The sequence below is a fragment of the Aptenodytes patagonicus genome, chromosome Z (genome assembly GCF_965638725.1).
Source record: "Aptenodytes patagonicus chromosome Z, bAptPat1.pri.cur, whole genome shotgun sequence".
Classification (NCBI taxonomy): Eukaryota; Metazoa; Chordata; class Aves; order Sphenisciformes; family Spheniscidae; genus Aptenodytes; species Aptenodytes patagonicus.
This window is the reverse complement of record NC_134982.1, coordinates 43,944,755-43,959,164: the sequence shown is the minus strand read 5'-3', so window position 1 is coordinate 43,959,164 and position 14,410 is coordinate 43,944,755. Positions and strand designations below refer to the sequence as shown.

At 39.5% G+C, this 14,410-nt stretch overlaps 1 protein-coding gene across 2 annotated transcripts in view; it reads right to left on the bottom strand.

Annotated features, from left to right (window-relative positions):
• Positions 1-14,410, bottom strand: part of LOC143172317 (transducin-like enhancer protein 4) — a 98,367-nt gene that overhangs the window by 43,090 nt on the left and 40,867 nt on the right. Inside the window, exons 7-8 of one of the 2 annotated variants that reach the window (XM_076361595.1) lie at positions 629-833; positions 211-227 (exon numbers count right to left, since the gene is read on the bottom strand). In XM_076361595.1, coding sequence (XP_076217710.1) covers positions 211-227; positions 629-833 — 222 coding nt within the window. The remainder of the gene's footprint in view (positions 1-210; positions 228-628; positions 834-14,410) is intronic. The other variant, XM_076361596.1, reaches the window with a different exon arrangement.

Below are 14,410 nucleotides of genomic sequence, written 5' to 3'. Positions count from 1 at the left end.
GGACGGCACATCGCCTGCAATCCTAGCTGCCCCACTACCAGACACTTTCTAAGTGTGATACACAGTCCATGCAGGGTTCTGCTAATCAACATGAGCGTCACAACCTGGTTTCACTTTGTGACTGTTTCCACCACTTCGGGCCACACTTCAGAAAAACGCAACGTGCAGCTCTTTCGAGCCACCCCTTACACCTACGAAATGGAGTCCTACCTTGATGGAGTCTCTATCTGCATGCAGAGCAGCCCCCGTGTGCAAGGAGAGGAGGATGCAGTGGCAGGGGATGGGGAGGTGGGGGGGAGAAAGAAAGAGAAAAGTACTAGTTAGTTTACATAAAATTATACATTTATCATACTCGGAAGAAAGAAACCTGATGTCTGTTAAATCATAAATTGCACAGATGTTAACTTTTCTGTACAGTTAATTATTAATACTGTACAGCCAGATTTATAAAACCAGATTTCTAGCATTTGAACACAATTTCTGGCTACTGCCAGGTAATAAATACTGAAGCAATTAGCTAGGAATTCTTGTGAAAATTCCTTTTTTTTTTTTTTTTGAGGAGAGCTTAAAAAAAAGAAAGAAGAAAAGAGAAACAAATGAAGCCACACAGTCATCTGGCAGCACCTACCTCTTTGGTGATCGTTATCATGGTGCTTCTTCTCGTCTTTAATTGGGAGGTGGGACTGCCCCCCCAGCGCACTGGACAGTGCCAGGAGACCAGCACTGCTGCCAATGGGTGGGATGGCTGGAGGCTGCAAGCCTGAGGGGTGCGGAGTGAGCGGCACGGGAAGACCATGTCCATGTGACAAATGCTGGGCCTGGAGTTGTTGCTGCTGTGAAAAACAAAACACAGATATTGAATTTGTTCAGGGAGCCGGGGGTTGTCTGATTGATCCTGTACATCAAACGTGATTGATCAGATCAACCAATAAGCAGGTCTCACAAACATCCTGGTGTTTTAAAAATGTCCATGTGTTTGGACACAACACAATCTGTAAACTTCAGGCTGAATTAAAAGAACAACAAAAAAAATTAAAAAAACAATAAAGGAAAGGAATTTTACAGTTTTGGTGAAATTTTTATTTCTCTGACAGAGGTATTACATTTTACTCTTTCTAGCAGAAACACACCACATACACGTCTAATCAAAATATATGTAACTATAAAAGCAGTTATATAATGAAAAAAAAAAAAGCTGAAAATTGAGAAAATTAGTGTTAAACAGTTCTCCCAGCGCTACTGCACAGCATGCAGTGAGAGTTAATTTGAAAGAGAAAACCTGAATTAACAATCCAGAAAAGGAAACTGGTTGCAGCCACCGTTTTAAGCCCTTTAAGTGTCCTCAGCGGTACTTGAGCAAATTACTAAAGAAAATCTAATGTAGCAAGGCTTGGGTCCTCCTGTAGGCTTGCTCAATAATGCTGAAATAATTGGGCACTCTGTGCACGTTTAGTGATGCTCGAATGAAAAGCTAGAGGCCTGCCCTTATACTCTTCTCTAGCTGCTGACTCTGTGTTGTGACAGGTTTATTTGAGTGGGACTGTGATGCATGCACCAGTAACCGCGCTGACAAGAGTTTAAAGTCATTTTTACCAGTACACTGGCAACACATAGAGAAAGCCCTTGAGAGGTTCGAATTGGAGTGCTTGACCTCAACCAGGGCTGCATCAAGCTCTGTGCTATACTAACCATTGTGGGGTAGACTGTTTGTTTGTTGCTACTAAATGGGAAAGGCGGGGGGGGGGGGGGGGGGGGGGGGGGGGGAGAACAAAGAGGTGAAAAAGTTATGTTAAATATAACCCAAGAGAGATCTGTTCAGGTCTAAGGCTTGCCCACTAACTGTCCAACTAATTTCTGTTTATACAGTAACTAGATCAGCTCTGAAATTTTCTTTTTGTTTTCAAGTAGTCACTGCTCAGGACTCAGGGTAAATCAAATCAGAAGTCCTCTAGGCTTGCTCTCTCCCCCCTGCACGTCTGTATAAAGGACTTTGGAAGAAGAAGAAATAAAAACTTAACTCGCTCTGCATAAAAATATTCCATTTTAAATTCCTAATTGCGAAGATTCAAGTCCTACCTTTATTTGTTTTTCACTTGAATCTAAATTCACTTCCCACCTCGCAACCCAGCTCTTTAATCAATCAAAAGACAATATGCTGTTCACTTGATTTTTCCCTCCCCTCCCTAGCATGAATCTTTACATAAGGGTGAGCTGAAAGTAAAAGACTGCAAGTCATATAAAGCATGCTACGTAACTTGTGCAGCACACTGCACGCATGCCTCCCTCAACACCCCCCTGTGAAAGTACAGATTCTTCTCTTACTCTTGGAAACACAACTCAGGCAGTGGAATCAGACTGTCAGTGGCACGCACATGTCATCTGACCCAGATCAGTGCCAGGGAAAGGAGGGGAACGATCCAAAAGGAAAGTGGGAAAAAAACCTAAAAAATATATTTAAAAAAAAGGGGGGGAGGGGAGAACCATGAAAAAATGAAAACCAGAAAGAAGATTCTTCAGGTGGAAGAGGGAAGGCTCAATCCTTTCCCTGCTTGCGAACCCATGTCATTCCAGAAGGTACTCTGTCTTGTAGAAAGTATCAAACACATTTTGCTTGCTTGATGCTCTTATGGAAGGATGCTTCATTTCTCAGAATTTTAAATTAACTACAACAAAACAAATCAAGACCCAACAGTGTATTGTTTAGCTTCAGGGTTTGAATGGGGCTGCCTTACAGCAAGGGAACAATCTGGCATGCCGGATTTGGTGAGGGAGGGAGGAGGAGAGCGAGAGAAAGAAAAGGAACAGACAAAATAATCTGTGTTCTGGAGTCTCATTTTAAACAAGGAATTTCCCATTCCTGTTCGAGAACGTGCTATAAACCAGTGCAAGAAGATATCTGCCTGAATCTGCCAGTGGCTTGAGGCAAAGGCTTTGAGAAGAGCCTGAGGATATCAACAGTGACAGTTTTCCCCTTGTTAACTATTTCACTGTGGACCAAAGTATTCCATGTAAGGGACACTCATTGCACAGTACTGTACAATCCATACAGACCTGCCTACTGACCTACCCAATTTGCATTATATGACCTCCTCTATGGATACAGGATGGTTTCTGAAGAGCTTGAAGAAAACTGCACTAACCCCTCTTTTTTACTGTTCTTTGTTGGGAACTTCTCTACATAGCTCAGCAAGACAGCAGCACAGACTGCACCTCGAATGTACCAAACATCATTAATGCCTCCCAGACATAATACGGGCATTAAGAGTAGTACGGGTAATGACACCTCAGTGCCTAGTGGCTTGAGATCACCCAGAACAGCGTGGCTGGCCAACTCCCTCTTGGCCAAGAACCGACGCGTTTTCACTGCAAGTTGAATTGCAGAGAGCTCTGAAAATAACTGAAGACAATAGGAAAACAAAACCAAACCCACAGCCTTCCTGCCATGGAGAACTTTTCTGAAGAGACCAAGCTCTTCCACAGAAAACAATGGGAACATGAAATCTGGAAAGAACATGGCACCCTCAGTCACAAAAGTGTCATTCACTGATACAGCAGAAATTGGGTGCAATTTAGTCACATTGTAATGGCACAAAGAAAACACTCTGATATGAAAACCAGACTGTTAAATAAATCTAAGCTAACACCCAAAATTCCAGTATAGCCCCACATGCCCGTGCCACACAGACACAGATAACATTGTGCGTGTTGTTAGACTGAGGTGGGACTAAAAGTTCAACAACAGGAGGAGGATCGTGGACTAGGATTGCACTTGTACAGGAAAGGACTATGAGCTCCTCCAACATGATGAGCAACGTTGTACAGCAAAAGTGAGACACTGGTCCAAAACCAGAAATTACAAGAATTCAAGTGAAACACTGGGCAGGCTTTTGCTCTCAGAATATAAAAGAGCAAAAGGAAAAAAAGTATATGATCACTGTTTGCTAATAGGCATACTCAAGAAGGTAAAGACAAAGTGACAGCGCATCTCTAACTGCCATTTCCAGACCTTTGAAATCTATTACTGTATTCAAATGCCCACAACAGTCACAGCTTGGTTTTGCTTTTCCACTGCCCATGGGTGTCACTGGTAAGCATCATCAGCTTCCTGGGTGGCCTGTACACAGCTGCTTGGTTACAGGGAAAGTTATAAAAACATGGGCAATTCCTTAACCCACTGGGCATCAGGTTAGTGCTACAAAATGGTAAAAAAAGGTGGTCTCCTCTAGTCATCAAAATGCCAAAGATATGGAGGAGCAAGACAACTGACAGATATTCTCCCCACACAGAAATATTCCACTATGGAAGAAAATGTACATTCATTTCTGCCTATACCATGAATTTAGATCATAAAATCTGACACAATTTAAAAACTTGCAAGGAAAGCCTGAAAATGATTCAGCTGAGCAACCACATAATTTTTTTGATGTTGCTGTAATGCTTTCACTTCCCACTCCTCCATCTTCTCTTTAATTTGTTATCCTTAGTCATGTTATTTATGAACTCTTAGCACGTGGTTAACTTCAGACAATCCCATCGCAGTTGACTACAGTATGCATAAAGTCACGCATACATTTTCAGCATCAATGTATAATAGGTGAAAAGTTGCAAAGGCAGTACACCAGGCTTTATTATGCTGTAAATTTTCCAGAACTATTTAAAAAAAAAAAAAACCCAGCAACAGTTAGCTACCAAGAAATATGCCCTACAGAATTGCAGAATAGATTGCAATGTTTTTAAGAAACATCCAACACACAAAAATATAAGAGCAAGGGTAAACCCAGCAATCAGAAAGAAGCCAAAAAAGAATACTGCGTTTTTTGGTAATAAGTATAGGAAGGTGGTCATTTAAATCAGCTCAGTAGTAAAAACTAAAGTAAAACTTTCAAGACATATTAACACATGTCAACTAAAGATAACATCTGGTTGCTACTAATTTGTTTTTTTTTTTTTTTAATTTTCTGTATATTCTTCTAGGCAGCCTACAGTAAGGAGTAAAATAACTCCAAAGCGAAATGGGTAAAAAGGCTTTGCAAAAGGTTCTTATCTAAGTATCACTAATTTTTACAACAGCAATTCTAAATATTGATGCTTAGCTTAATTCTTTTCCCAACACATCTTAAGAGATCAAATTTAAAGTAAAATGTGATAATAAACCCACTAAGAAATTAGCTTCTAATGCTCTCTTGTTATAGTCAGCACATTCAAAGCCTATTTTCCTGGAAAAGGTTCAAGTTTTTACTGGATACTTTCCAAGTAGTTCTGTGTCACAGTAATCTACCATTTTTCCTCTTAGAGACCCTGAAAGCTCACAGCCATTATCCAAACAACCTGAACATACTCCTCTAACCTGAAGATACTTCTAACGTTAACAAACTAATGTCTCAAAAAGATATTTTATATCTATACAAATGTGTGCACTACCCGTACCTGCAATACTGCTGGGAGGGGATCTCGAAAAAACTGGATAAAATAGCTTCATTGTTTGTTTGAAATTTGTTAGATGAAGTGATTGATTGCTCAGAGTGAATCATTAGTAAGATAGCATACAGATAAAACAGTAACCAAGATGAAGAGGAAATAGACATAAAAAAAATGGCTCGAGAGTACACAATATCAATGTCAATGGTTTAAAGACCAGCATGAAAAGGAAGTTCTTTGGCACACACAGTTATGAGAGTTCTTAGGATGATATGAATTTTTATCTATCATGCCTGTTCACACCCCTGACATGATGTGCGCTGTTTGTACTTCCTTTGTACAGTTCTCTCTCTGCTGGCATACCATTACAAAAAAGTTTTTTCTGATGTTAAGATACAACATGGCAAAATAGCCTACAAAGAGAGTCATGCAGCAGTTCCTCCAGTGGAATGGTCCTGGAGCTATATGCCTATATGTCATATGATTGGTTTGCCATAAAGAGACTGTGGTACAGATGCAGGGTAGAGCAACCTACTATCCTTACTCTTTTAAGGGAGAGTGATCATTTTGCAAATGAATGTGTCCAGTGTGAAAGAAAGGTATCAGAGATTGGTGGGAACTCTAAACATTCATACGCAGCTGATCTACTAGAAAACACAGATGTTGTTTCTGTTCACAAAGGGGAATGAATGCACAGGTTAGACAAAATCTAGGAAAAAGAATGAAAAACAATGAAAAAGGAGAGAGAATAAGGAGGACGACGATAATAATAATAATAATAATAATAATAATAATAATAACAACAACAACAACAACAACACTACTTCTTAAAAAAAAGGCAAATGCCAAGCTTCTTACTCTCTGAGAATCAGTAATTTCTGCCTTTGAGGATGCTGATTCTACAGGAGGAAAGCAAGCTCCACTGAGAAAACTGGGGGGGGGGGGGGGAGGGGAGGATCAATAGCTGTCATTAATCAGAAGGGGAGCATTTAGAACTCCTACATAAATAACAAAGAAACTATCAGAATCATATCTCTACAAATTGCCTCAAAGATTTTCTAAGTGATCTAGGAACAAAAAGTCAACTCCTGAATCATACTGTGGGATGAAAGGCGATATATGCAGAGCACATTTCCGTTCTTAATCATATATATAGGAACATCTGTCAGGATACACGTTTCAGCATTTGTCCTCCCTTCCCCCCCTTATGACTATTTTTCATTCAGTGAAACAGCGTAGACAGAGGACAGAAGTAACAAAAAAATTAATACAACCCACTACCAAATAAACGATTTGTGGTAAAAAAGGCCAGCATTTTAATAGAGGAAAAACCTAGTCCCTTGCAAAATCCCAAGTGCACCTTCCCCCAGAATCTTGGAGTTCAATAGTTCCTTCTTCTGCTTGCAGGACTCCTCTCCATCTCAATTTCACACTGGGAGCGGAGGGAGGAAGAATTAGGCTCTTTAGAATCACTTTCTATTATCATTTTATAAAGGGCAGAAATTCTTGCATAAATCATGCCACTTAAGCTCTCTTCTCCTTCCTTCTCCCCCAGCAATTGCTAGCTAAGGAAAAGAAAATCCACATCTCCTGCAAGAGAAGGCAGAAAGCAACAAATGCAAGCAAGCTCAAGGTCTTACCATACGGAGCACCACTGGTGTGAAATGTGCCACACATACCAAACCTCCACTTCAAAACCTTTTCACAAAGACCAATGCAGAGAAAAGAGTAATGGTGGCAGCAACTGGGTGTCTTCTGTTACAGATGAAAAAAATCAGCTCTGGATAGGTAGGTGCACACTGGTTGAAGAACCTTATTTACCCAAGTGCTCCACTCATGTCCTACCCATGGACACTGGGAGAGATTTTCTCTCCTCTGGACTGACAGCAGAAAAACGGTCTCCGCTTTGTGACCCTGTGAATCTTGGTCCTTTTCTTTAGAACTAGAAAATGAGAGCAATGCCTATGGATTTCCCAGCAGAGTCCTAAATAACCTAAATAACCTTCTGGGGTCCTCACATTAAAAAGTTTCTGAAATCCTGGGCTACAAAAACATGACTGATAAGTGAAAAAAGTACCATCTGAGATGTATAATGAATCAAACAATAAAAGCTAGAAGTTAAGTAGTGCCACTGGTCACAGAGAGACCCGAGTTGCCAAATCTATAAGCAATTCTACCACCAGAGCTTTTAATGTGGCAACTATAATTGACTTCTAAGCTTCCTCACAAGGTATAGTCTAAAAGCCATGTAGTCTTAGCATGAAAGAGATGCATCTTAAGCATCTCACACATGCATTTATTTAATGTATCTTTTAAAGTCAATCCTTAGCAAGTCAAATTTCTGGATAGCAATTACTGAGAAGCACAGGCTCCATAACTCTCTAAGTGCTAACACTATGTTTTCTCACGCTTACAACACACAAATACACACTGGGTTGGATTTCAGCAAATTGTCTTTGCTTGGGACAAAAACCTGGGTTGCTTGGATTGATCCATTCATTCAAGCCATTCTTCATCTTTAAAGACTGCCATTTCTGGTGCAGCTCTGGTCCTGTGCAGAGCACTGTAATGCCTGCTTTTCACAGTGGTGAGCAGCCTCTTCCCGGCAGTCAACATTAGGTGTTAGGACATGTGGATACCATTATCTCTCATCAAGCAGATTTCATTGAGAGATGTAGTGTTCTGTCTCATTAATGTAGCGCCCATTAGTCAAATAACTGAAACTTAACGTGATTTCTTTTGCTTCAGTGCAGTTTCCCAGTTACAGGGATAAGGAAGGTCTTGTCAAGGATCAAATCACCTGGATTTAAGTAGCAGCTCCAAGACTGTGGAAGGACCACTTGTTCTCTTTGCCTCAGCCTCTTCCAAAGGTAGAACAGGGAAAGCAGTACTCCCTTGTTTCAGAAATGTTAGTGGAATAAGTTCATCAATGCTTGTGATGCATTCATATACTAAGGAAGTGTCTGTGAAAAGTTCGCCAAACAATAAGCAAGGAACTGTCTCACTAACAAAAGTCAAACATTTTGAAGTATGAGACAACTTAAAGATTTAAGACCTCTTAAATTCTTTCTTCATGGATGAACTTAACATCTGGAAATACTTTCCTTATGCAGTACTTTAGTGTCCATCCCAGTTAAGCACTAAAGCCCTTGCTTTAGCCTGCGTTTAAGATTGAAGACATCAGAAGAACTACCCACATACCTGAAGAAAAGCAAACGCTTAACTGATCCACTGTATGGAGTCCTGGTCCTCATTCATAGGCTGTAGGCAACAGCCTGCAAAGTGTGGTTGGGAAGAAGTCTAGATGACAAATATACAACCCGGTTTAGGGATGATATCAGAACTCTGTGGTATGAAACCACGACACAATAATAACTGTCTTTAGGATACACTGTACAGTGAGGGTACATATTTAAAAGGGCTGCATCTCCACTGAGCACATAAACTTTGTTGGTTTTGCAGTGAAGCATTTTGGGGAAACCCCTGCCTTCACAATATTTCAAAACCAAACAGATCCTTTATATACTTTTTCTTCTTTTCCAAAGCATCGGTATAAGGCCATCACTACTGAAGGTAATACATAGCACATAATGGACCAAGGGTCTGATGGAGTACGGCAAATCAGTATTTGGCTGGAAACAGCTTCCATACACTGGAGTACAGACCGCCTTGGCAACAGTGTTTTCTCCTTTCTACTGTGTGTGAAGTGAGACCATACAAAAATAAATCATAAATAAAATATTGCATACGTTCATGCTGTAGGACATGAAAACAATTCTCCATAGCACTCCTCATATCTGCACTGACTAATCCTAATTCAAAAAAAACATGGTGGTCACATAGCTTTGGTGCCAGGGTTTGGAAAACCTTAAGAAACATGGAGGCAGAAGTCAGCTCTCCTGCCTGATCAGATACAGTGTGTGAGCCATAACACTCATGTCATATGCACTTATTTAAGCATAACGAGTAGGGCCTCTGGCATCAGCATATTGCAGTGAGATGTAATAAGTGGTCTGCACTTCACACTGCAACGTTACTGACTGCTCCTATAGTGATAGACCAATATAAATTCAGTAGCTACCACAGCTACTGAAAATAGGAGGAGAAGAGCAAAACAGTGGCAGCCCATTCCAAGTGTAGCAACAGCATTTAAAATCCATCCTCGGAGTAGTTTTTCAGTAAATATGGAACCTGGAATTATTTACATTCTAACTAATTCCCTTAAAAATCCCTAAAAAGATTGTGTGCCTCATTTTCAGCTTCTTTAAAATTAGGATAATGCTGCATATGGAAGAGATTTATTTAAATTAGGCCTCACCTGCAAGGCGCTCTCTGTAGCTGGCACCTGGGAATAAGGGGAGAAGAAGAAAAATCCCTATAAAACACCTCTTTCCCCAAAAAAACATGGTCTCTTTAACCTAGCCAGACTTCAGATGAGTAATTCAAAACAAAAAGTGCTCATCCAAAAGCCTTCTATATCTACAATTCCTTCTACAAGTCAATTTCAGGCGCCAGGCAGCGTCAAAAAATTTGCAGAACCACATCATCACACATCCTCAATATACAAACAGCAAACAAGAGTAACTAAACAGGGAGGAATGAATTTCAACATTTCTTTAGGGTATACAAATTAACACAACTCAAAGCATGTACCCATTAAGTCAACCTCCTCTGCCACCTTCCCACTGTAACAACCTGTGTACAACATAAGAGCAGGTGGCTAACTTGTTCTACAGCATTTAAGTTTCAACCACCGCTTAACACACCTTTGAACAAGCAATACAGAAGGGCCGGAGAGACACGTGACTGTTGCCCCCATGCTACAACACACCTGCTTGTTCTACTACCCTTCCCCATCCTCCCTGAAGCTCCCGTTTCTAAACGCACGCACTTGTCAGGAACAACTTTGCCATACAAACCGGAATGAAAACATTTCCTCTCAGCTGCATGGGTTCAACCAAAAACCCCTCGCTCTTCCTCGCTGTGCAACCACACACGAGAAGCAGAAACAACCCACCCTCCATGAGGAGTGGGAGATGCCTCTGTACGTTAAGCACCAATGCAAAAAAGTGCCTCAGCGTTTGGCAGCGAGAGCCCTGGCACACTGGTGCCGCGGCAACGATAGCATGCACTAATGCCACGTTTTTATTACAACTTGTGTGCACTTATCCGCACCACACCGCTTTCAAAGGTTTCTGTGCCTGCAATGGCATACTGTTATTTTTTTAAACAGGCGTCATTCTCCACAACTGTAAAATGGACTATGTGCTTGAAAGCAACCAAAAATTACACACCTTTCAAGATGGGACAAACAAGCGCCTCAGCCCCAAACACAGGGTAGAAATTGTGACAAGCAGTGTACTAAAGAAGGAACTTTATAGCTTGATGATTATACGTGACAATACAGAAGGAGTCCTTTCTTCCAGTAACTGCCATTTGCATATTTTAAAAAAAGATAATAAAAGTGACATAATAAAACAAAATGCTTAAAAATTAAACCAAAGTCATTTTTTTTTTCACTCAGATGTATAGAATGGTAAAGGAAAAATCATTTAAATCATTTCCTTAGTAATGCAAGTAATATTTAAATAGATTTAATAGTGCTGCTCCAAACCAATGAATTATGAGTTTAAAACCTATTAAAATGTAATGTTTTTTTCCTGAGCTGAGGGGAGAGAGATTTAAATCCACTGAATTTTAATATTTCAGCTCGAGCTGCAGGAGGTAGAGAAAGTCCAAATGAACTATTCCATCAGCACCATTCAAGCATGAACGTTTTAATCAGTTTTACTTCCTTGGAGTTCTCCAAGACAGTTTACGCTGTCATTCTGAAAGCACTTAACACAGAGGGTGTGAAAAACCACCAAGGCTTGTTATTGCCTTCACAATTGATGGCAAATAATTTTGCAGACTTCCTATCATTAAAATGTCACTGCTAAAAATTGAGGTTCAGCATTTCTTGTGCTAAACTGCGTTTTCTTTGAACACCATCACATACCTGTTCTTAAGTTTTTGGTACATGTACCTCTCTCCATGTGATAAACAGGCACACAAGCAGTAGCCTCCATTTCTGCTTTACTACCCACCTGCAGTTGAAAACTGACTATGTTAAACAGAGGGGGGAAAAAAAAACAAAGCTCTGATAAAATTCTTATAAAGTTACAAGTTAATTCCCTGGTTCCCTTATTAAAATGTAACCACATTCACACAGCATGTTCCGATTATATAGTATAATGGATTTTAAAAAAACAAAAAGAAACCCAAAAAACCAAAAAAGACCCAAAACCATTTTAAGAGAGTTAGAAGACTCAATTTAATAATACAGGAAATGAAAACATCATTCCTAATTAGATCGTATTACTGATTTAAGGCTACAATTTGTGTGTTGTTCCAACAGTGTGATCTTGCAGATTCTAATTTAAAAACACAGCAGCTATGACACATGACAAGATCAACTGGACACATCACACTGCTCATCCCGATACACCCAAGCTGGAAGGGAGCTCCGGATGCGCACTACAAATTGCTCCGAGCAAGAATGCTGTACTGTACCGTCCATGGCAAACACCAGATGCAGAGTCTGGATGCCTGCAGATTTACAGTCCTCCCGCAGCATGCTCATGACACCTAGTTTTGGTTTAGTTTTTCTCCCTGCATCTCTCCAGAAGATAGATGATATTTAACTTGTTTCAGCCCGTCAACAGTTTTAAACTGAACATGACCTGTGAAAGAAGTCATTATAACTGTGTTTCATTCCATTAAACACAACTAGTTTATTGTCAGGAGAACAAGCAGTCTCTCCAGGTTCCAGGCTCACTTCAGTATTTTGCATTTAAACTGCACGGATCAGTGACTTGGTTCATTTACCAATGAAGATAGAATAATATTGCAAAGTTAAAAGGTGCTTCATCAGATTCCATTAAATCAGAGCACATTCATACAAAAATATATACATGTGAAACACAAAGAGAGACATGATTTGTGCACATTTGATTCTTTTCTTATGCCATCCTCCATTCTGGTAAAATTAATTTTAAACTCAAACCCAGGGTTCCTCTGTTCGAACGAAAAGGGTTTAGCATGAGTGAGGTGAACTGAATAGGGCCCCCCAAAGCACAGAGGAACTTAAGCTACAGTTGTATTTCAAAAACTCAAAATACTGCTTCTGTCTTTGTCTGATACAGAGCTCAATGGGTAACTAAAAGATGTATTTTTAAAAACTGTAATGAACAAATGAACTTCAGAAGCTTTTAAAATATCACAGGGTTAAAAGAACACAAACTCTGTCAGACTTACCAAATGGCAAAATAAGACAACATATTTAGAGATATAGAAAAGCCATGATTTCTAATTCTGTTCTTTGTTTTATTTTTATTGGTATTCACTTTACAAAGTATGACGAGCTTTTTTTAGTCCCATGCTACATTTTCAGACTCTAAATCTCCCTAAGTGCAGACATAACTTTATTGTGGGTATTCATGCAACTAGAACTTAAGCTTTTTTGGTAACTTGCTATCCTATTTATTCCATTTTTTTTAAATGAATCTCTTAAAAGATTGGATTAGATTACTTCTCTTTAAACCTGATGAACACGAAATTTTCAGTCCATATTGCTCCTGTTTCTCTATAAGTAAAGAGAGGGCCACACAGCATTTCCAAAGTCAATGTAAAACAGGAGAGTAAAAAAAGGCAGTAAAGCAAGGTAAAAAACAGTCTTGTGAGGGAGGTGAGAGCTGTCCCTTTTAACGCACAAAACCAAAATTCAAATATTATGAAAATCTGAGGCAATAGAATTTCAACTGACTTGAAGAGATAAATTCAGACAGCAACAAACAAAAGGGAAAATTTACTTCTGTCTGGTGGGGGAAGACCAACAAAACTTACTGCCAGGCTCCCAGACAAGTGTCTAGTCTGTTTATATTTATTCTGTGTGTTTAGTGGTTCATGAAAGCAGGACAAACTCAAATAATGAGTGCAATAGCCAGTATCTATAACATCACATGTTCTACATCAATCAACGTATTCTTTACTAGAAAGCGAATTGCTTTTTGCAGTTTCCGTAATACATACAAAGGTGAATGGCAAAAATGTACACAAATAGACTGTGAAGTATTCATATGCATGCATGTGCACGTACACACACGCAAAACGGTACGTGCACATATACACACTCGCTACATACGTACATGCAGCACACACATATAAAAACTTCTTTTAACAAAGAAGCCAACCTTTAGCTACTTACTTTATGCAAAGAATGTTAATATAAGGCAATATTTTTGGTGAGGTAATGAAAACTAATTGGGAAATTATTCATCTCCCACTCTCCCCACTGGAGCGTAAAAGACGTACAACAAATGTTATTCATGATTCTACACGACTCGCTCCAATTCACCTCCTTCTTTCTAACGGGCACTTCAGAGGAAATAAAGGTTACTCTTTTCCATTTATATCTTCTAATTGACTACTGGTGTTTTCTTGTGGTCAGAGGGATACAAAATAGAGTTAGAAACAGCTTATTAAAAACAAGCTACAATCAGACCGCTGCTCTACACTACCGTCAGCAATGATCAGAGAGTCCTGATTTCCTTGTTAAAAGACAGAGGCATAATTGAAGCAATATCTTCACTTCAGATTGATTATTCGGCGACCCTTATCCACATCTTCACTCAGCAATTTGAATTTTAATGAAAGTAAATGGAATAATTAGCATTTCAAAGTGTGTTTGATACACTGAATAAAAAAAGGAAAAGACTTTTATGTATAATCTATACACAAAAGAAAAAGCATTTGGGAGGGCGCAGAAGATGGGAAGTACAGTTGTAGTGTCTTCATTAGAATAACTTAAACAACTGCTTGCACCAACTGCATAATTATACATGTGAATAATGTGCTATTAAGCTATGACTTCTCACCTTTATTTTATGTAGTGTGAACAGCCATGGCTTTCGTTGTTATGCCTTTCCTCTCCAGCTGTAAAATGTAAACACTG